This window comes from Capricornis sumatraensis, chromosome 11 (genome assembly GCF_032405125.1).
Source record: "Capricornis sumatraensis isolate serow.1 chromosome 11, serow.2, whole genome shotgun sequence".
Lineage (NCBI taxonomy): Eukaryota > Metazoa > Chordata > Mammalia > Artiodactyla > Bovidae > Capricornis > Capricornis sumatraensis.
In genome coordinates, this window is record NC_091079.1 from 44267553 (window position 1) to 44289606 (window position 22054).

At 37.8% G+C, this 22054-nt stretch overlaps 1 protein-coding gene across 1 annotated transcript in view; it reads right to left on the bottom strand.

Annotated features, from left to right (window-relative positions):
- The window catches only part of TOX (thymocyte selection associated high mobility group box), a 307821-nt gene that overhangs the window by 133552 nt on the left and 152215 nt on the right, over positions 1–22054 (bottom strand). Inside the window, exon 3 of the mRNA XM_068983972.1 lies at positions 12407–12649. Within this exon, the coding sequence (XP_068840073.1) occupies positions 12407–12649 (243 nt within the window). The remainder of the gene's footprint in view (positions 1–12406; positions 12650–22054) is intronic.

The following is a 22054-nucleotide window of genomic DNA, read 5'->3' on the forward strand; positions in this document are numbered from 1 at the left end:
TATTTGCAATCAATTGTTCCTCAAGCATTCAGATGTCTGAAGCAGACAAAGTAGAGTGAAATTGCAGTTAAGATTTTTTAGTTTAACTTTAATAAACAACTTCCTGGAAGGAATCTAAATCTCTCAGTGCAATTTAACTTAATGTTACAAGGTTAATTAAACCCAAACAGACTACCAAGGAAAGTTGTGGAATCTTGGCTCTTAGATAGAAAACCGCATATCTTAAATGGTTTAGGTTTACTTCTGTCTGGAATTAAGAGACTGGATTGAATAACTCTTCAAGTTTGCTTACAGTATATTATATAACTGGTCTTATAGCTTTTTAATTTCTTCCGTGCATGGGCTAGGCACTAATCCATATGAACTCTAGGGGTGAAGAAAAAGTACAGCAACCTTTATACACAAAGTGAATCCTGAGTTGTCATACTTGGCATAAGAATGGAGAGGAGTTATTTTTAAATTGGCTCCTTTACTGAACACTATTGAGAAGAGCTCTATTTTGGAGCAATATTTTATTACAGAACTAAAGTGAAAGTGAAGCTGCTCAGTTGTGTCCGACTCTTTGCGACCCCATGGACTGTAGCCTACCAGGCTCCTCCGTCCATGGGATTTTCCAGGCAAGAATACTGGAGTGGGTTGCCATTTCCTTCTCCAGAACTAAAAGATAGTCCCAAATCATTAGCATACTGAGTTCATGGAATTTCTTATCAATACCATATTCAAAGTAGAGTCGGTTTTGAGCAAAGAAAGGGCTTAAGTGGAGCTTACCAACTAACTACAAACAATGCTCATTTTTAGCCTTATTAGGAATTTGACATTAAAAAAACCCCAAACCACACACTTTCATTATTATATACGGTCAAAATAAGAATAAAAAACCTGTCCATTTTTTTCACAGTTGTTACAATGGTTTAATAATTTCAAAAAAGGATAATTTGTGGAAAAATGGCTGAAATAGCTAAACTTTTGATGAATTGTGGCATAATGCTAAGTAATCATTCTTTGTCTTTTTTCTTCTGTCAAAGTGGGCAAAATCATTTTTTACTGCTTTTCTGCTCCTATTTTTTTTTTTAAAGAAAGAAAATATCCAGGGTGACATCCATTCCATTTTAAACTAATGCTTCTATTATTTCATGTCTAAATGGGGCTGACATCATCAACTCCTTCATGTCCTAAAAGATACTTACTTAGCTCCAGTCCACTATTACATACTTTATGCATTACATGAAATAAAATATCTCCTGATTTTGAAAATATTTATTTTAAAAACAGCAATCAAATTGTGTGTAATCACATTTTCTGCTTGGCTTTGAAAGCTACATTATTCAATATGCCAGTGGTCCTTTCCATAATGGCAACATATTAGCAATTCATGCTGCTCTAATACAGTGGACTTCCTTGATGTACCGCACTCCCTACAGACCCAGAGGGGCACCCCTGCTTTAGTTGCATGTGTCCTGCACAGCACCTACTGAAGTGATGGTTGGCAAAACAGCCGTGCAGTGGCCTCTGAATGCAAAGTGTGCCAGACTGAAAGCTTCAAAAGACAATAAATCTGAGTATATACATCATGCTTGCTTTTGTTGCCTGGAAAAAATAAGGCATTTGGGAAATAAACCCCCCAATTTTATTGCCTTTTAACATCTTTTTCCATTTTAAACTCCAGAACTGGAAATTTGAAGTATTCAAAGAAACTGAAATCTCCTTTGTTGCTTTTCTCATTGTAAATTTTCTATACTATGTCATTAGGAACCATGCTCTACAAAAAGCCCAGGTTCTAAATGAATCCTTTCTGTGAGGCCATTCTAAAACTTTGCACGATGTTTCTTTGTATGAAAGAGCTTCTGTTGCCTGCACAAAGAACAAGCAATCGCCACATACGGGCCAGGCAGGAGCCTTGAATGACTTTATACAAGGTTGCATTTTGCCTTCCGCCAGCCTATGGTGAAACCCAGCAGTGAGGGTGCCAGGATGAAGCCGGAAAGGAGAGGCTCCTGATTTCAGTTTGTAGGAATCAAGGGATTTTTCTGAGACCATGTATACTTAATATGGACATTTTCTTATTCTACCTTTCTCCCCAAACAACTCTGTAGTTTCTATATAACAACATGAAAACAGCATCACTTTCTTCTTAATGGCATAACAATATTTTCCAGCCAAAAGAAATGTTCTGTCCAATAAGTTCTAGTAGCTTAATAATCGATGTGGCTTTAGGGTGAGGGTATGGGTAAAGCACCGAGAAAGCCCATGCGATGGTGGGAAAAATGACTAAGTAACTAAAGTGACAAGCTGAGTGAGTTGCAACTCTGGATCACAGTTGTGTGGTCGATAGAGAATGAATCACAGGAAAATGTCAGCCCTGGAAAGGATCTCAGAACTCAACTAGTCCTGTGGTTTTCCTTTTTCTTGGGGGGTAGAATCCTAGGTTCAAGGGCATTTTTTACAGGAAATGGGAACAAGTGAGATGAGTAAGAGCACTCTGGTTCTGGCGGATTCCGTTCTGGCCTCCCTTGGCTCCGCCTGATCTAGCCCAATCCTGCTGGTTACGGCCAAGGTACAGTGGATCGTCCATGGTTAACAAGCTTACCCCAGGCAGGGCCTGGCCTTCCAGACTCTCACTCCAGTGCTCTTCTAACCAGATTCACTCCTGGAAAAGCACAGGCTGGTCAATCACCCACTATCAAAATAACTCAAGGGAACTTTGAGAAAAATGGAACTCTTGCACACTGGGTCATGAATGACTATTTAACTTGGACCTAGAAAATCAGAACTAGTTGGCACTTATTTGAAAGTATATACTAATAGAAATTCTACACTCTTTTATAACCTGGTCTTGGAAAATATGGACTTTTAAGAAAATGGAATCTTTTCTCAAGTGCCAGAAATCTAACTTTTTGCCAGAGTCCAGACTGACTACTAACACATAAAATTGGCATAGGCAAGAATATACAAAAAGGAAGTGGTGGGAAATTGGGGAAGGAAGGAAAAAAGTCACCCTATGTATGCTTCACCCCTGTATATGTTTATGGCAAGTTTCAGAAGGCAAGCTATATATTCTACCCTAGTGACATTTTTATCAAAAAGGGATTCCACCGAATATATCTAGTGCCGACTGTTTGACAGGCACTAAATTCATAGATATTAATTACTTTAATGCTCACAACAATATGAGAGTAATTGTCTTATCTCTATTTTATAGGTAAAGCAACTGAGGCACAGAAAGGTTATGCAAGTTGCTCAGTGTCACATAGCTGGTATGTTATTGTGCCAAGATTTGAATTGAGGAGGTCAAAAGACATCTTGTGGTCAAAAGACACCAGGGTTAATCACAATGATGTATAAGGACACTCAGTAGAAAGTAAAGACGTTTTGGTGATGGCAGGCTTATTGCTGTTTTTTTTGGACAGATGTGAAGAAGATTAAGGATTTAAGTATAAATAGCTCATTTGAAAAATCTTCTCTCTCATATATTTTAACTTCTCCAAAGAAGTTATACATATACATTCTTGCTTTTCCTATTTTATTTAGAAAACTTACATAATAATGCTTTCTGTGTGCCAACCAATGATCTAAGCAATTCTTAAATATTCACTTCACTCCACAAGATAAGGACGATCATTACCCTTGTTTTTCACATAAGGAAGCCAGAGTATTCATTGGCTGAGCTATTGAGCAAGTCACTTAACTACTCTGAACCTCCATTTTTCATACTATTGGGATAGTAATACTCAGATACTGACTTCTAATTATGAACTAAATTTTTTACATCTAATATATTAGACATTTGTTGGAAATGCTTAGAATCAGTAAAACTGTATCACTTACATTGCCAGCAGAGATAAAAAACAGATAGATATAAGGACATTTAAAATCGATTTTCAGAAAACATTATGTATTACATAAAACAGCAACATATATAACATATAATAGTGCATATATGTTAAATAATATAGTAACCACTAAAGTATACACAGTATCTAAATGAGAACTAAATATTTTCACCTTTTTGATCCATTCAAATTCTAAAATTCCATCATGTGAAAATACTAACACAAAGATCTGAGCACCATATTCAGGATATATTTAAAGTATTGAAAGGGAAAAATATACAACCAAGATTACTGTACCCGGAAAAGATCTCATTCAAAATTGATGGAGAAATAAAAAGCTTTTCAGACGAGCAAAAGTTAAGAGAATCCAGTACCACCAAACCAGCTTGACAACAAATGTTAAAGGGACTTAAGTAGTCAAGAAATACAAGAGAAGGAAAAAGATTTACAAAATCAACCTCAAACAATTAAGAAAACGGCAATAGGAACATGCATATCAATAATTACTTTAAATGTAAATAGGTTAAATGTTCCAACCAAAAGACACAGACTGGCTGAATGGATACAAAAACAAGACCCATATATATGCTATCTACAAGAAACTCACTTCAGACCTAAAGAAACATATAGACTGAAAGTGAGAGGATGGAAAAATATATTCCATGCAAATGGGAAGCAAAAGAAAGCTGGAGTAGCAATCCTCATATCAGACAAAATAGACCTTAAAATAGAGAAGGTTACAAGAGATAAGGAAAGACACTACATAATGATCAAGGGATCAATCCAAGAGGAAGATATAACATTGTAAATATCCATGCATCCAACATAGGAGCACCGCAATACATGACAAACACTAACAGACATAAAAGGAGAAATTGACAGTAACACAATAATTGTAAGAGACTTTAACACCCCATTCACACCAATGGACAGATCACCAAAACAGAAAATAAATAAGAAAACACAAGTCTTAAATGATACATTAGATGAGATGGATCTTATTGATATCTTCAGGACAGTCCATACAAATGCAGAAGAATACACCTACTTCTCAAGTGCCCATGGAACATTCTCCAGGACCACATCTTGGGTCACAAATAAAACCTCAGTAAATTTAAGAAAACTGAAATCAGATCAAGCATCTTCTCCAACCACAATGCTAGGAGACTAGATATCAATTACAAGAAAAAAACTGTAAGAAACACAAACACATGGAGATTAAACAATACGTTTCTAAATAACCAACAGGTTACTGAAGAAATTAAACAGGAAATCAATAAATTTCTAGAAACAAATACCAATGAAAACATGACAACTCCAAACCTATGGGATGCAGCAAAAGCAGTTCTAAGCAGGAAGTTTATAGCAATAGAATCCTACCTCAAGGAACAAGAAAACATCGAATAGACAACCTGACCTGACCCCTAAAACAACTGGAAAAAGAAGAACAGAAAACCCCCAAAATTAGTAGAAGGAAAGAAATCATAAGGATCTGAGCAGAAATAAATGAAAATGAAAGAAGCAACAGTAATGTCAACAGTAAACAAACAGTAAAGATTATTTAGTTTTAATAAAACTAAATGCTTGTTGTTTGAGAAGAGAAACAAAATTGACAAACCTTTTTGGCCAGACTCATTAAGAAAAAAAGAGAGGAGAATCAAATCAACAAAATTAGAAATGAAAAAGCAGAGGTTATGGCAGACAATGCAGAAATACAAAGGAGGATAAGAGACTGTTATGAACAACTATATGGCATGAAAATGGATAACTTGGAAGAAATGGACAGATTCCTAGAAAAGTTCAATCTTTCAAGACTGAACCAGGAAGAAATAGAAATTATGAACAATCCAATTACAAGCACTGAAATTGAAGCTGTGATCAAAAATCTCCCAAAAAACAAAAGCCCAGGACCAGACGGCTTCACAGGAGAATTCTATCAAACATTTAGAGAAGAGCTAATGCCTATCCTTCTAAAATTCTTTCAAAAATTGCAGAGAAAGGAACACTTCCAAACTCATGCTATGAGGCCATTATCACCTTGATACCAAAACCAGACAGAGACAATACAAAAAAGAGAACTAAAGGCCAATATCACTGATGAACACAGATGTAAAAATCCTCAACAAAATTTTAGCAAACAGAATTCAGCAACACATCAAAAAGCTCATACACCATGATCAAGTTGGGTTTATCCCAGGGATGCAAGGATTCTTCAATATATGCAAATCAATCAATGTGATACATCATATTAATAAATTGAAAGTTGAAAAACATATGATCATCTCAATAGATGTAGAAAAAGCCTTTGACAAAATTCAGCACCCATTTATGATTAAAACTCTTCAAAAAATGGGCATAGAAGAAACCTACCTCAACATAGTAAAGGCCATATATGATAAGCCTACAGCAAACATTATTCTAAATGGTGAAAAATTGAAAGCATTCCTCCTAAGATCAAGAACAAGACAAAGCTGTCCACTTTCCCCACTATTGTCCAACATAGTTCTTGAAGTCCTAGTTACAGAAATCAGAGAAGAAAAGGAAACAAAAGGAATCCAGATAGGAAAAGAAGTAAAGCTCTCACTGTTTGCAGATGACATGATATTGTACATAGAAAACCCTAAAGATAGTATCAGAAAATTACTAGAGCTCATCAATGAATTTAGCAAAGTTGCAGGATACAAAATCAATACACAGAAATCACTTACATTTCTATATAGTAACAATGAAAAATCAGAAAGAGAAATTAAGGAATCAATCCCATTCACCATTGCAACAAAAAGAATTAAATATCTAGGAATAAACTTACCTAAAGAGACAAAAGAACTGTACACAGAAAATTATAAGACAATAATGAAAGAAATGAAAGATGACATAAACAAATGGAGAGTTCTTGGGTAGGAGGAATCAATGTTATAAAAATGACTATATTACCAAAGACAATCTACAGATTCAATCCGATCCCTATCAAATGACCAACAACATTTTTCACAGAACTACAACAAAAAATGTCACAGTTCATATGGAAACACAAAAGACCCCGAATAGCCAAAGCAGTCTTAAGAAAGAAGAATGGAGTTGGAGGAATCAATCTTCTTGACTTCAGATTATACTACAAAGCTACAGTCATCAAGACAGTATGGTACTGACACAAAAACAGAAATATAGACCAATGGAACAAGATAGAAAGCCCAGAAATAAACCCACGCACCTAGGGGTACCTTATTTTTGACAAAGGAGGCAAGAATATACAATGGGTCAAAGACAGCCTCTTCAATAAATGGTGGTGTGAAACCTGGACAGCTACATGTAAAAGAATGAACTTAGAACACTTCTTAACACCATACACAAAAATAAACACAAAATGGATTAAAGACCTAAATGTAAGACCAGAAACTATAAAACTCTTAGAGGAAAACATAGGCAGAATACTTGATGACATAAATCAAAGCAAGATCCTCTATGATCCACCTCCTAGAGTAATGGAAATAAAAACAAAAGTAAACCGTGGGACCTGATTAAACTTAAAAGCTTTTACACAGCAATGGAAACTATAAATAAGTTGAAAAGACAACCCTTAGAATGGGAGAAAATAATAGCAAATGAAACAACTGACAAAGGATTAATTTGTAAAATATACAAGCAGCTCATACAACTCAATACCAGAAAAGCAAACAACTCAATCAAAAAGTGGGAAAAAGACCTAAACAGACATTTTTCCAAAGAAGACATAAGATGGCTAACAAACACATGAAAAGACACTCAACATCACTCATTATTAGAAAAATGCAAATCAAAACTTCAAGGAGATAACACCTCATATCAGTCAGAATGGCCATCATCAAAAAGTCTATAAGCAATAAATGCTGGAGAGGGTGTGGAGAAAAGCGAATGCTTTTGCACTGTTGGTGGGAATGTAAGTTGACACAGCCACTATGGAAGATGGTATGGAGATTTCTTAAGAAACTAGGAATAAAACCACCATATGACCCAGCAATCCCACTCCTAGGCATATACCCTGAGGAAACCAAAATTGAAAAAGTCACATATATCCTATTGTTCACTGCAGCACTATTTACAATACCTAGAACATGGAAGCAACCTAGATGTTCACCAACAGATGAATGGATAAAGAAGTTATGGTGGAATGGAATATTCATGGAATATTACTCAGCCATGAAAAGGAATGCCTTTGAGTCTGTTCTAATGAGGTGGATGAACCTAGAACCTATTATACAGAGTGAAGTTAAGTCAGAAAGAAAAAGATAAATACCATATTCTATCACATATATGAGGAATCTAGAAGAATGGTACTGAAGAATTTACTTACAGGGCAGCAGTAGAGAAACAGACATAGAGAACAGACTAATGGACATGAGGAGAGGGGAGGGGAAGGTGCGATGGATGGAGAGAGTAACATGGAAACTTACATTGCCATGTGTAAATTAGATAGCCTAAGGAAATTTGCTGTATGGCTAAGGAAACTCAAACAGGGGCTCTATATCAACCTAGAGGGGTGGGATGGGGAGGGAGATGGGAGGGAAGTTAAAAGGTATAGGGATATATGTATACCTATGTCTGATTCATGTTGCAGTTTGACAGAAAAGAACAAAATTCTGTAAAGCAATTATCCTTCAATAAAAAAATAAATAAATTATATGTTAAAGAAAGATCTGAGCATTGTACTAATAGCAAAAGGCTCAGCTTTAATAAAACTGAAGTGCTTTTGTAAAATAAAGTTGTAGATAGTTGATTCTACACATAAATCTACCTAGGGTGGCTCATATTCATGAGATTTAAAAATTTACAGCAAGTAATTATTTAGAGTTCACAAGTGTTAGCTTTAATTAGTTGTTTCCAAACTTTAGGAGACCTTGAAAGAAGAGAAGAGAAATTACAGAAAGAGCCCTGTAATTTCTAGGTGGGATGTTTTTACATCCTGATTCTATAGCCATTATTTCCTCATCTATATGAGCACTGATGACCTAAATTGCACACTATTCCATTTCATACATATGTCTTACATATATGTCAACAACTGGCAAACCAATCAATCACATTATATGTGAGCAAAGTTGCTAGAAAAGAGTTTTAGTCAGTTTATACAAACACGCATGAAAAGAGTATCATATAGACCTAAAGTTACTTTCAGAGAAGATAATGCTTAGTGCTTTTAAAATATAAAACATGGCAATATGAAGGGCTGTTCATCTTTAGATCCGCCAATATGGGAATGATGTGCAAACAGCTGATGAGCTCATCTTTCTGTTCTCATCATCACCACCCTGAGTCTCAACACTCCTTGCCTGAGTTACAGTAACAGGCTCCCAGACTCGACACAACTCCAGTTTCTTGCCACTGCAGTCCCTCCAGAGAGATGCCAGAAGGATATTCCTATGACACTGATTTCATAATGCTTTTGCCTTCAGTAAAAACAGCCAATGGTTTCTTAGAATCCATCATATCAAGTCCACTGTCCTTAGAGTGCTTTTTGAAACCTTTGGTCAAATCTTCCCACTTACAGTATCCAACCTGCTTTTCAGATGCTCTCTCCTAGATGCCTTTCCTTTCCTCTCTGTTTGTCCAAATCAAAACTACCTTTGCCATCATACCTTTTCCACTAAGTTTATAAAATACCCAAGCCAGAGACTATAATTCTTCCAGGTAGGATTCCTATTGGGTTCACAGTCAGTGAAAGTGTGTTTATCCTTCTCTTGTCTCTAGTTGCTTCACATTTGACTCAAATTGTTTCATACTTAGTTATGCTTTTTCTATAGTTTACAAGCTCCTGAAGGACAGTGACTGTATCTTATCAATCATCTGAGCCCTTGAAAACATTTAGAGCAGGGAAAGCATTTAAAATGTACACACTGTTGAGTGATGTTCCAAACACATATTAGCTCAAAATAAGAAGTGGAGAGGCCCCTTGCTTCTCAAAGGAATTAGCAAACTCCAATAAAGTTGATCTTTCCAACTGTATTAGGTTTCTATTGCAACTTTGCAGTATATCAGACTCTGGCTGTCGGAATACAGTCAGAGATCCAAACCTTGAAACAGAATTCTAAAAACAAATTTCACCTCCAAATCTACTTTCTCCAAGACCACGTTGGCTTAAAAAATGAGTTTAGTATAGATTTAATGTTCAATCAACATAATTAACTGGATTTATGCTGTCCAGGACAGTAGCCTCTAGGTACATGTTGCTATCTTAAGTGTAATTAAATGTAATTAAAATGAAATAAATGAAAATTAGTCCTTCAGTCATGCTAGCAACATTTAAAGTGTTCAATAGCCAATGACTCTTGCTATTGGATGGCATGGATAATAAAAAAACCATCAGCACAGAGAGTTCTATTGGACAGTGCTAAAGCCTGTCCTAAGTCTTGCCAAAATTGGATTTGTTGGAGCAGCTTTTAACTTAAAGCATAAAATGCTAGGACCAGTTCTGTGAGGAGGCAAGGCAGATGTCCACCTCAGAATACGGTTTGGAGGTACTGGGAAGTCTCACCATACTATGAAAAATCCTGACAGACTCACGTGCCAAAAACTGGAATAGTACATCAGAGCTTCACTTGCTTAGTTTAGGCCGAACAGGATCCCTCTGCCTTGTAAAGTGTGCAAACACAATGTTAAGGGGAAAAACACGGAAGCCCAGTTTCTAAGTGGAAAGAAGCATGAAGAATTAGGATGAGAGAAGCTCATGATAAGCCAAGAGGGAAACACCATAGAGGAAGGGCCTAGATAGTGGTGCTCCACGAGTGGGACTAGGGCCAGTTGAGGATGGGGTGACCAAGAACAGCAAACCTGGGCAAACTCCAGGTGAGTGTACACTGAAGTTACACACTCATCTCTTAAAGAGTGAATGGTGAATTGGGCGAGTCCTCGGAATGCTAAGAAGTCAAATTATATGAAACGAAAAGGGTTTTGAGACTAAAACTCTCTAATTGAGGATCCCACTATCCTCCTATGGCCCAACCTCATGAGCACACGAGGAAGAGGTGAGGAGGACAAAACTGGTACTTCCTGCCCTATATTCATCCTTCCTCCTCTTCTCAGTGAAAGGGGAGCCTAGAAAGCATGACCTGGATGCCTTATTGGCTCCTGCACTGGGTCTGAATCTTAGCCCCAAAGAGGAATAGGCACATGATTTTTCAAGGTCACTATATTGAAGTAAAACATTATTCAGATTTACACAGCATATTTTCTAAAAAAAATCCATCTTCCATTTTATGAAGTCACACTAATACTCTTAGGATAAATTTATACAGTGTAATATCATCTAAAAACCAAGACCAAGTGTAGAGATTTTTGCTACTGCTGGTGCCGGGAACACATCCTCTCCTTCAAGCCAACCAGCTAGCTGCCAGTTTTGCGGAGAATCCTACATCCTACCATGCCCTGTGGCATTAGGCTCAGGACTTCATTCCCCAAACTATAAATAGATTCCTTTCCACTCTCCATCTCCCCACTTTATGTTCACGGTTAACAGCAAAACCTTCCAGTGAAGTCACTCAAGTTAGAGATACAACCAAATGATTTAGATAAGTGATAATAACATCAAACACTTTCCTATTAGAAACAACATAAGATAAGCAAGTTAATCGATTCGTTCATTGGGAATACGGCAGCACTGTTCAGTGACTTACGAAAATGACCACAGAGACGGTTGGACTGTTAAGTGACTGAACAATGGAACCAAGGTAAAGACTTCAACATCCCACCTGTCATTTATTAGAAGTTTCTATTAACCTCAGAGAGTTTCATGACATGGTAGAAAGCTCTGCCCTTGGCCATATACTGATGATTATATTTTTCACTCCATGAGATACAGACAGATAAATTATTAATGTTTTAAATGACGTAATAGTCAGAAGGAAAGATTTTATGATGTCCGTATTCTCAAGCATAGGATGCTTGTTAAAAATACAGACTCTTGGACTTTTTGGTAGGGGCTAAGAATTTAAGTTTTGCTAGTTTTCTGGCAATACATATTCTTACTAAATTTGAGAAGTGTCAAACATTAGAAGATTCAGAGTAACAACAAAGGAACATTTAGTGGAGATAAATTTTGATCACTCAAATTATACCTTCAAAATAAAGATGAAAATTGTTTTCTTGCTTTCTGATTATATAAATTTGTGGGATTTGAGAGCGGAAAACAGGAGTGAAACCAACCTTCATAGCCGTTCCCAGAAGAAGTGGGGCATCTTGCTTGTTTGTGGTGAGAAATCCTGCACTAGATGAGACATGGCACCTTCATGATAATTTTTATATAAAAGCTAGTAAGACAGTTTGACCACATTACCGGACATTCAGTGTCAAATAGTATTTAGTACTTTGGGTTATAAATATAAGTGATCAAACCTGTGGTTAATTGATTTTGCCTTGACTTAAATATAAGATGGAAAACCGTATTAGGATTTTACAGGATTTATGGAGAACATTTTCCATGGCTGAGAACTATTCTAGTTTCAGAAAGCCACGTTATGATGATTTGAAAGCTCCTCTCATGAATTTAGACCTTGTCAGTGTGGGGTCCCCCACTCCCCAACACAAATCAAGAAGCAGACTCTTACCACAGAAATGGAGTTGGGAAGCAGTGCTCCGTCTTGTCCCAGCATATTGGAGACGGTGATTTCAGGTAGGTCCATATTTTGTGGATGAAACGGTAGCAGGCCATTATGGTTCATTGGGTGACACAGAGAGTGGTAACCGGGTTCGACTTCATTCAGCTGCACCAGAGAGTGATCGGGGAGGGAAGGAGGAGTGATGGGAGGAATGTTAAAGTCTTCACTTTCCAGGCTTGGGCCAGGGTAGGACTGAAAAGACAAGGTGATATTGGTGCAAATTACCATCCCCTTCTTCTCATCATGGTGAACAAGCACACAGGACCCCTTCAGATATTATTATAAGCAGCATTAAAGATCTGGCAGACATTTCCAATACTCAGATTATCCTGTTGCAAGTTCTCTATTACGCATGGAAGAAATGGCCTCAAAGGCATAACCACTTCTCGAATAAAGAGTGCTTCCATTAGGCAGTTTTATTTTTCCAAGAAGCTGAGCTCGAACAGATTTCAAAGGTCCCATTAAAATTTTCCAGTTTTAATCTAGCTGAATACCTTTTTCATAGGAATTGTGGGGAAGGAAAAGCAATTTATAAAATTAATATTTGATCAAACATGTTTCGTAGGGCTCCCTACTGCTCAGATCATGAGATGTAATAAAATGAATTCCAGAAGTTCTGAGGTGACTGCTTTTGTGGTTTGAAGTGCTACAAGCTCACAACTGACAAAAGACAAAAACTTAGTAAAGCTATAACTTAAATATGTTGTGTAAGTATGGTTGCAGAGAAAGTTTGACATATGAAGATTATGACATTAAAAGCTATTTTTATCATGAAGATTATGCCATCAAAATAAAAATTAAGATGGTTTTCTTGATTTCTGACTATTTACATTTATTTGATTTACCTCTAGAAGATGACAAACTCAAAATCATTGAAATGCAGTTCGGCTAATTATAAAAGGCAAAATAACATGAATATCACTATAATACTAATTGAGGAATAAAAGTCAATTAGTGAAATAAGTAGCAACATATGAGTGGCTTTTTCCTTTTAGAAAGTAGCTTTTAGATAAAACAGGAAGGGAGGCAGAAAAGCAGAAAGGAAAAAGCATGCGAGGACACAACTGCTTAAAAATAGAATGTGGTAAACACGGAACTGATTAGTAAAATGATATTACCAATTCATATCAGAACACAGTGAGAGTCAGCAGTCTTTAGAGAGCAGGTGCCATAATGTGAAGGAAACAAAGTGGGTCCAGATAACTCTTGCAAGTCTATCTTTCAAAGTAAGCGAGTCCTCCTAGTGTCTGAGTGCGTGGGTAACAAGGGCTCGCTTGTCTGACAGCAGCACGCCTGCTGGAGTGTGCAAGATTTGAAATGAGCAGGCAGAGGGTAGGAGCCAAAGAAAGTAGTCTAAGGTATTCATGGGGTGTTCAGCCAATAAGCTGCATACTCCTGCTTCCAAGCGCCTGGGGTTATTTTTTCCAGATGGCGTCTATTTGTCTAACAGAAAGAAAATCTTCAAGTTGCACTTGCTAAATGTTGTACAAGTTTTGATATATTTGTTTAGGTTTTGTCAGAAGACATGATTAAATGAAGAGCTACTTGGAACATCTGGCATGGAGACCTGGTCACGTAGAGGCATGTGTGGGTTACAGACTAGGGTGTATGAGGGAAAGATTTGATTCATCTCTGCAGATAATTTTTCTTAAGTATCTAAAGTTCTGCTAAAAGAAAAAATCTCCAGCTCTATAAGTTCAATCTAAGTTTCCAAATTTTCCTGTTTACAATATTTGTCTCCTGACTGAAAAATATATTAGTGCTTTGTGTGAAAACTGCAAGTTTGGTTAAATTCTCACTTGCCTAAAATATTTTAGACCTTGAATCTGTGGATCTAAACCATCAGCTCCAGGTACAAGTATTCATATAAGTAAACATATAAGATGCAAAATGGGGGAGGGGAGAGGAAGCACATTTATCAATGCTGACTTTGTTTAAAGCACTGTATTGAGTCCTTTGACTATGCTGTCTTCATTTAATCCTTACAATAATCCTTTGTGTGGCTATTCTTACCATTTTCCTGAAGAAAAAATTGAGAGGCTAAAGTTAAATAACTTTCATTTAGCTGGCAAGCAATCAGTACATTTGAGGGAATGAATATAAGAAGGAAGAAGGTATTTTTAATTCTAATACTTATGCAATGTTTCATTTCTATTATTTTGTTAAGTTAAATGATACAAAGTGGCTAATACTCAACTGTTTTTGACTGATAAAATTTTACAATATGAGAGTTTGTATTATCGTCAGCCTGGTCCCAAATTCTACCCTAATGCCCATCCCATTAAAATCTAATATTTACTCTATAAGAGCACAAGTATTCATAATTTGTCTTTTTGTCAGTATTTCAAAGGCTGAACTTGTTGATACATGTCTTTTAAGAAGTTATCTGATGTCTGTTTGAAATGTGCCTGAATAAGGTATGATTAATTCCAGTCATAAAGGAAAAAGATGTTTTTAACTTCATAAATGCCATTAAACATCTGAAAATACCCAGGGATATTCTACCTATGGTGTACTATAGCTTACATTCTAGAATTTCTCCAGTCGTTAAATCTTAATTTGTGGTGTTTTAAAGGAATTTAATTGGTATCACTTTACATCCAGTGATAACAATTGTATTGCAATCTAACTAAACTACATGGTTTACTTTCATGTAATTACACATTAATGTTATTTAATCCGTGCACTTATATACCAAAACCACAGATCCCACAACTTAACCAGTAATGGGTAGTATGTGGATCAAGAATTTTAACGACAAAAGGTTACTTAGTAGTTTCTGTTCTTTACATTAGTAGTCATGAGATGGTTATGTGCCAGGAGCCTATTACAGTGTAAATTGATGCCATATAAAAGTATCGTGGTAACTGCATAAACGTCAAAATGTCACAGAACTTAGAAAAACTTCACTGTCAGAATAATTACTAATTACTTTTTAAATCTGGAAAAGAGTTAGGTAATTCTTCAACACTGACTTCTATGACACGACTTTATTTTGATTTCTTGAAATCTAGTAAGCCTGACTTAACCATAGTATGTTATATATTAGAGGCAATTTGCAGTTTGGGGGGTTATGTAACAATTCCTTATGACTCAGTATTTTCCCTCATTCTCCACAAAGCTGCCTGGTTACAGTCAGCATTCAATGCTTGTTGAATGAATTAACAAATGAATCACTGAACGGATGCATACAAGAGTAAGTGAATGAGAAGATAACTTTTTCAAAGGCATGAAGTTTATGAATATACCCATGCTATGGCATGGGTATGAATAAATACACTGTATTCCCAAGAATGCACTGGCTAGATGACCACATGGTATGGAACGCTGACTGCTCAGCATATCGGGAAGTGAAAGTACTATATCCTGCGAAAGATGTAAAGGCTTAAGCAGCCTGAGAATGCTGGGGTGGGGTGGTTTGGCGTCCCTCTCTGGCTATCCATCTGTCCCTCTGAAGTGGCTTGCACTTACCACCCCACGGTAATGCAGCAGTCCCAGAAGATTCCTAAGGGCGGTATGGGGTTCCTGGCTCTCAGGAGTTGTTGGACCTAACCCCAGTGCAGCTAAGGACCAGGTGGAAGCCTCAGTTCCACATCAGGATCCCAAGGGGTTGGCCTCACTAGACAAGTGGCCATAGAGGGCATGAAAGTGTGCTCTGAGCATAAACTAGACATCAATGATGATACCAGGGGCTGAGTAGTCAGAGAAGCTTCAGTGAAGGTCATTTCTTGCACTTTCTACCAATCCAGGGTGCTTTTCTGACTCGGGCTTATTTCCTTCCTTCAAGTCTCAGTGAGGTCAGGTATTAAAAAACTTTCCTCCTTCAATTTTCTTGACACCAAAAATCACTTGATCCTAAGACCCTGCATATCCCTATGAGACCCAGGGCTATGTATTTTTTTCAGCCTGAATTAGAGGCTACCAAGGATTAATCCATGGTCTCTGAGAATCTAGGGGGCTGAGTTCCAGGGTACAGTGCTGGAGAAGAGCAGGTACGGACCCTCAAGGTGGCATCATCTTCCTGATCAGCCTTGATAGTGTCGTTCAACCTTCCCTGTGTAGAGATCAGAGGCATGCAGCTCCCTTCTCCCCAAGAAATGACAGAAATCAGTGGAGACCAGCTCCACAAACGCAGAGAAAGTACTGAGTTAAATAAAGGTATGAAGTTCAAGCCAATATGTTTAATTTTACTTTGGATCTTCACCAAATTAATGAATGGTGAACTGGAAACAAAGATGCATGCAAAGTGATTTGCTCTAAACCATAGCCAGTCAGCATGATCCAAATGATTCAAATAACTCAAAATTTGATCACTGCTACTTAACCAAACTCTCCTGATCCTAGGACTTCTCACTGGTCCCAGACAAAGGGGTGACTCATTCTACTGCTGGTGCTAGGACACGGCTCTGTCCTAGAGTTGGGGGTATGCTCCGTGAGTCCCCGTGTATCTAGGGGGAAGAAGTCAAGGTCATGGAACATGGGAAGAGTGGGCAGTGCTAGTACAAGGCTTGACTACCACTGGAATGTACACGAACTTCTCCAAGGCCACGAGGGAACTCCTGGGAAGTAGTAATTCCAAAACAGTATCATCCTTGAGAGACTATTTCTATGGCCCTAAATAACAGATCCAGTATCTATTCAAGTCAATTTCTTAAAACCTTACCATTGGTATTTGCATATTTAGCTTATGAAGTGCTATATCTTTCTCTGAAGAGGAGACAGATTTTGGACTGGTTGAGAGTACTTATAATGCCTCCTCAGAGACTGATAGGAAGGCCACGTGGTATGCTGGAAAGACTGGAGCTTCTGGAGTCCAGCAGATGGGGCTGCTCCAGGCCCTTGGAAGCATTTACTAGCGTGGGTTCTGGGGCAGCTTTCTTACTGCTGGTGAGCCTCCATTTCAAAACCTGCTTTATGGGTTCTTAGGAGCATGAAAACAGAAACATAAGATGGGTTAAATGCCTAATAATATATGTCTGCCACATAGAAAGTTCTTAATAAATGGCAGCTTTGGCATAGCTATGCTTATTGTAAAATGGGTTTACGTACACCATGAATTGGGTCATGAGAAAACAAACAAGTACAGACCAAACAGGAGAGGATTAGACATCATAATAAAGGAATTTCAGTATATTTACCATTGATCAGACCTCACATTGAAGCAAAGTGTATCCCTATTGATACATGATGTGTTCATTTAATTGCTCCCTATAAATATCTTTTGTCTTTATTTTAATGGGAATTAAACTACAATTTGGGAATTAAACTGTAATTTTGAAATTAAAAGAATAACAAGACAGTGGGAAATGGTGAATAGGTGAAGAATGCTGAAGAGCTCAGACAACAAGGACCTCAAGTACAGAGGGCCACAACTGATTCTTCAGAGAACTTTGCTGCAGGCCAGCATCCATCAGTACTGACAGTTCCAACCTACTAACCCACGGATGAATCTGTGAAGCAGAATTTCAGTATTGAAGTTTGCAACAAAAGCTGTATTTTCTAACATACTGTCTTGTGTCCAAAGGAAGACCATATTCCCTTGGAGACTGTGGTCAAATTGCTAATCAGATGGTTTGTTTTTGAGACAAGAATCAAGAGTTGGGCTAGGAAAGTAACAGAAGAGCCTTCTCATATGTTTTGATTTGATCTTGGGGGAACCTTTCTAGCCACCTGACTAATGCCACTGTCCTTCCCCATGTCCAACCACCCCTGGCATCTCCAATCCAGTGAAAAAAGAAGAAAAATCTCTTGCCTGATTTCTGGAAGATCTCATTTCCCTGCCTGTTAAATGACATTTCTTTTTCATCATTTTGCTTTACATATTCCACAGCCTGGGTATCCTGTTTACATTGTTTTCTCCTACAATCCACACTTCCTTTCACGACAGTTTGTCCTTAATTTTTGTTCTTATTCTGAATTAGTACATCTGGATAGATAAATTAAGCTGATTTTTGTTTTGACTATAGAGAATTTATATTTTTTTGTACTGTTTAGATAAGAGGGTTAATAAATGCTGACCAGGAACAAATAATGGGAAATCTCTTCTGGACTTTGTCTTTTCTTCTAAAAATCTAGTTTCTCTACCAGAAGGGCCTTGTATTTGTGGGTCTCTGTCCACACACTGTATTCATTATACAGTGTTCAATCTTTGGTGACAAGTCCCATAACTTAGAAGAATTCAAACAATATCATCTTGTACATACTTTAAATTATGTTATGGCTACATGTGATCATGCACACACTAAAAATATGGCAGTAGTTAGAATACTGTAAAATATGTTTCCCATATACATCTTTATTTGAAAGATAAATAAATAGCACTGCCATCAAATGTATATGAAATGCCTTAATTTTTAATCTATAACATAATTCCTGAAAGTTCAGGATAGAAAAATGCCTGTGTTTAAAAATGTTTCATCTTGTATTATTAAAAATTTTTGTTGCATAATTTAAATAACTGAATGAAAAGCAAAGTAAATTGAGTTCATTAGGAAAATAATAAACTTCCATTGTATGTTTTCAGAAGTTAAGATATTGCATGTAATGATGCTTTCTCTCAAAAGAGTTTAAATAGCATCAACGTTATCTCCAATTTCTTTTGAGAAGACCTTCAGAAGTAGGTATTTTTCAGATTCTTTTGTCTCTGCGTGAACAAGGTTTGATAGCCTGAAACTATAATGTATTACTGTGGAAAGCCTCGGTCTGTTACATAAATCATCTGAACACTCAGCAAGAATTGTCCAACAGTGCCATTGATGTGCTCAAGCCAATGATCCTGCAAACAATTTTTTTGTCTTTCTTCACATGTTAGACAATAGCAATAAATCATCTTCATTTAAAAACACACAATGCACTAATTTTTCAAGCAACAGTTATCAAAATGCAATTCTGGGTAGAATGTACCACATTTATTTGTGCTTGTTAGTTTTTGTAACCTCTTTAAGTAAAAGGCAATCAGTGCTTCATCTGTCCTAGAAGCATTTCTTGTGTACCTACTATGGGTAAGGCATTCTGCAAAGTGTGATTTGAGATACAAAGAACTGCAAGAGTTTGTTATAGAGGAAGTAAATTAGACGAGAGAAAAACTTACGCTTCCAATAAAACAGCATGTCAATTGTCAAGCTTAGTGATATCTGGGTGTAAATGAAAGAAGAATTATTTGAAGCTAGGATGACAGGTGCAGAAAGGTTCTTATAAGCAAATTTACCCTGGTAACAGGACCTGAAGATCAGACACTTCTGCTCAGATGCAGTAAGTGATGAAGGGAAGAACTGACAAGCAAATCCAGGCAACGCAGCAAGAAGCTTCAACAGGGAGATCAGGTCTTCAATCTCTAAGAAAACTTCAAGCGCAAGATTGAGCCCACTGAGCAAAACAAACTTTGGGGTACTGAGCCCAGTGAGAGCCTCTACTGGGACTCATTTTTGTCAGATTGTTAAAAACGGGTGGGGTGCAAAGCCTGAATGAAATCAGAAAACAAGGTTAATGTGAGGCTGCCCCAAACGATTTCTGACACTGGGGCCAGGTTTGGGAGGACTCTGACACCATCCCCATGGAAAAGAAATGCAAAAAAACAAAATGGCTGTCTGGGAAGGCCTTACAAATAGCTGTGAAAAGAAGAGAGGCAAAAAGCAAAGGAGAAAAGGAAAGATATAACCATCTGAATGCAGAGTTCCAAAGAATAGCAAGAAGAGATAAGAAAGCCTTCTTCGGCAATCAATGCAAAGAAATAGAGGAAAACAACAGAATGGGAAAGACTAGAGATATCTTCAAGAAAATTAGAGACACCAAGGGAACATTTCATGCAAGGATGGGCTTGATAAAGGACAGAAATGGTCTGGACCTAACAGAAGCAGAAGATATTAAGAAGAGGTGGCAAGAATACACGGAAGAACTGTACAAAAAAGATCTTCATGACCCAGATAATCATGATGGTGTGATCGCTCAACTAGAGTCAGACATCTTGGAAAGTGAAGTCAAGTGGGCCTTAGAAAGCATCACTACGAACAAAGCTAGTGGAGGTGATGGAATTCCAGTTGAGCTGTTTCAAATCCTGAAAGATGATGCTGTGAAAGTGCTGTACTCAATATGCCAGCAAATTTGGAAAACTCAGCAGTGGCCACAGGACTGGAAAAAGTCAGTTTTTATTCCAATCCCAAAGAAAGGCAATGCCAAAGAATGCTCAAACTACCGCACAATTGCACTCATCTCACATGCTAGTAAAGTAATGCCCAAAATTCTCCAAGCCAGGCTTCAGCAGTACGTGAACCGTGAACTCCCTGATGTTCAAGCTGGTTTTAGAAAAGGCAGAGGAACCAGAGATCAAATGGCCAACATTCGCTGGATCATGGAAAAAGCAAGAGAGTTCCAGAAAAACACCTATTTCTGCTTTATTGACTATGCCAAAGCCTTTGACTGTGTGGATCACAATCAACTGTGGAAAATTCTGAAAGAGATGGGAATACCAGACCACCTAACCTGCCTCTTGAGAAATCTGTAAGCAGGTCCGGAAGCAACAGTTAGAACTGGACATGGAACAACAGACTGGTTCCAAATAGGAAAAGGAGTACGTCAAGGCTGTATATTGTCACCCTGCTGATTTAACTTATATGCAGAGTACATCATGAGAAACGCTGGACTGGAAGAAACACAAGCTGGAATCAAGATTGCCGGGAGAAATATCAATAACCTCAGATATGCAGATGACACCACTCTTATGGAAGAAAGTGAAGAGGAGCTAAAAAGCCTCTTGATGAAAGTGAAAGAGGAGAGCGACAAAGTTGGCTTAAAGCTCAACTTTCAGAAAACGAAGATCATGGCATCTGGGCCCATCACTTCATGGCAAATAGATGGGGAAACAGTGGAAACAGTGTCAGACTTTATTTTTGGGGGCTCCAAAATCACTGCAGATGGTGACTGCAGCCATGAAATTAAAAGATGCTTACTCCTTGGAAGAAAAGTTATGACCAACCTAGATAGTATATTCAAAAGCAGAGACATTACTTTGCCAACTAAGGTCCATCTAGTCAAGGCTATGGTTTTTCCTGTGGTCATGTATGGATGTGAGAGTCGGACTGTGAAGAAAGCTGAGCGCCCAAGAATTGATGCGTTTGAACTGTGGTGTTGGAGAAGACTCTTGAGAGTCCCTTGGACTGCAAGGAGATCCAACCAGTCCATTCTGAAGGAGATCAACCCTGGGATTTCTTTAGAGGGAATGATGCTAAAGCTGAAACTCCAGTACTTTGGCCACCTCATGAGAAGAGTTGACTCATTGGAAAAGACTCTGATACTGGGAGGGATTGGGGGCGGGAGGAGAGGGGGACGACCGAGGATGAGATGGCTGGATGGCATCACAGACTCGATGGACGTGGGTCTGAGTGAACTCCGGGAGATGGTGATGGACAGGGAGGCCTGGCGTGCTGCGAGTCATGGGGTCGCAAAGAGTCGGACATGACTGAGTGACTGAACTGAACTGAACTGAACTGACCCTTGAGGTGGGGTTCCCAGGCTGAAGCTTTATGGATCTAATGGGATCAGGACAGTGGGCTCAGCACTCACAAAGCAAGGGTGGGAGGGGTGGGAAACCCAGCACTCTTC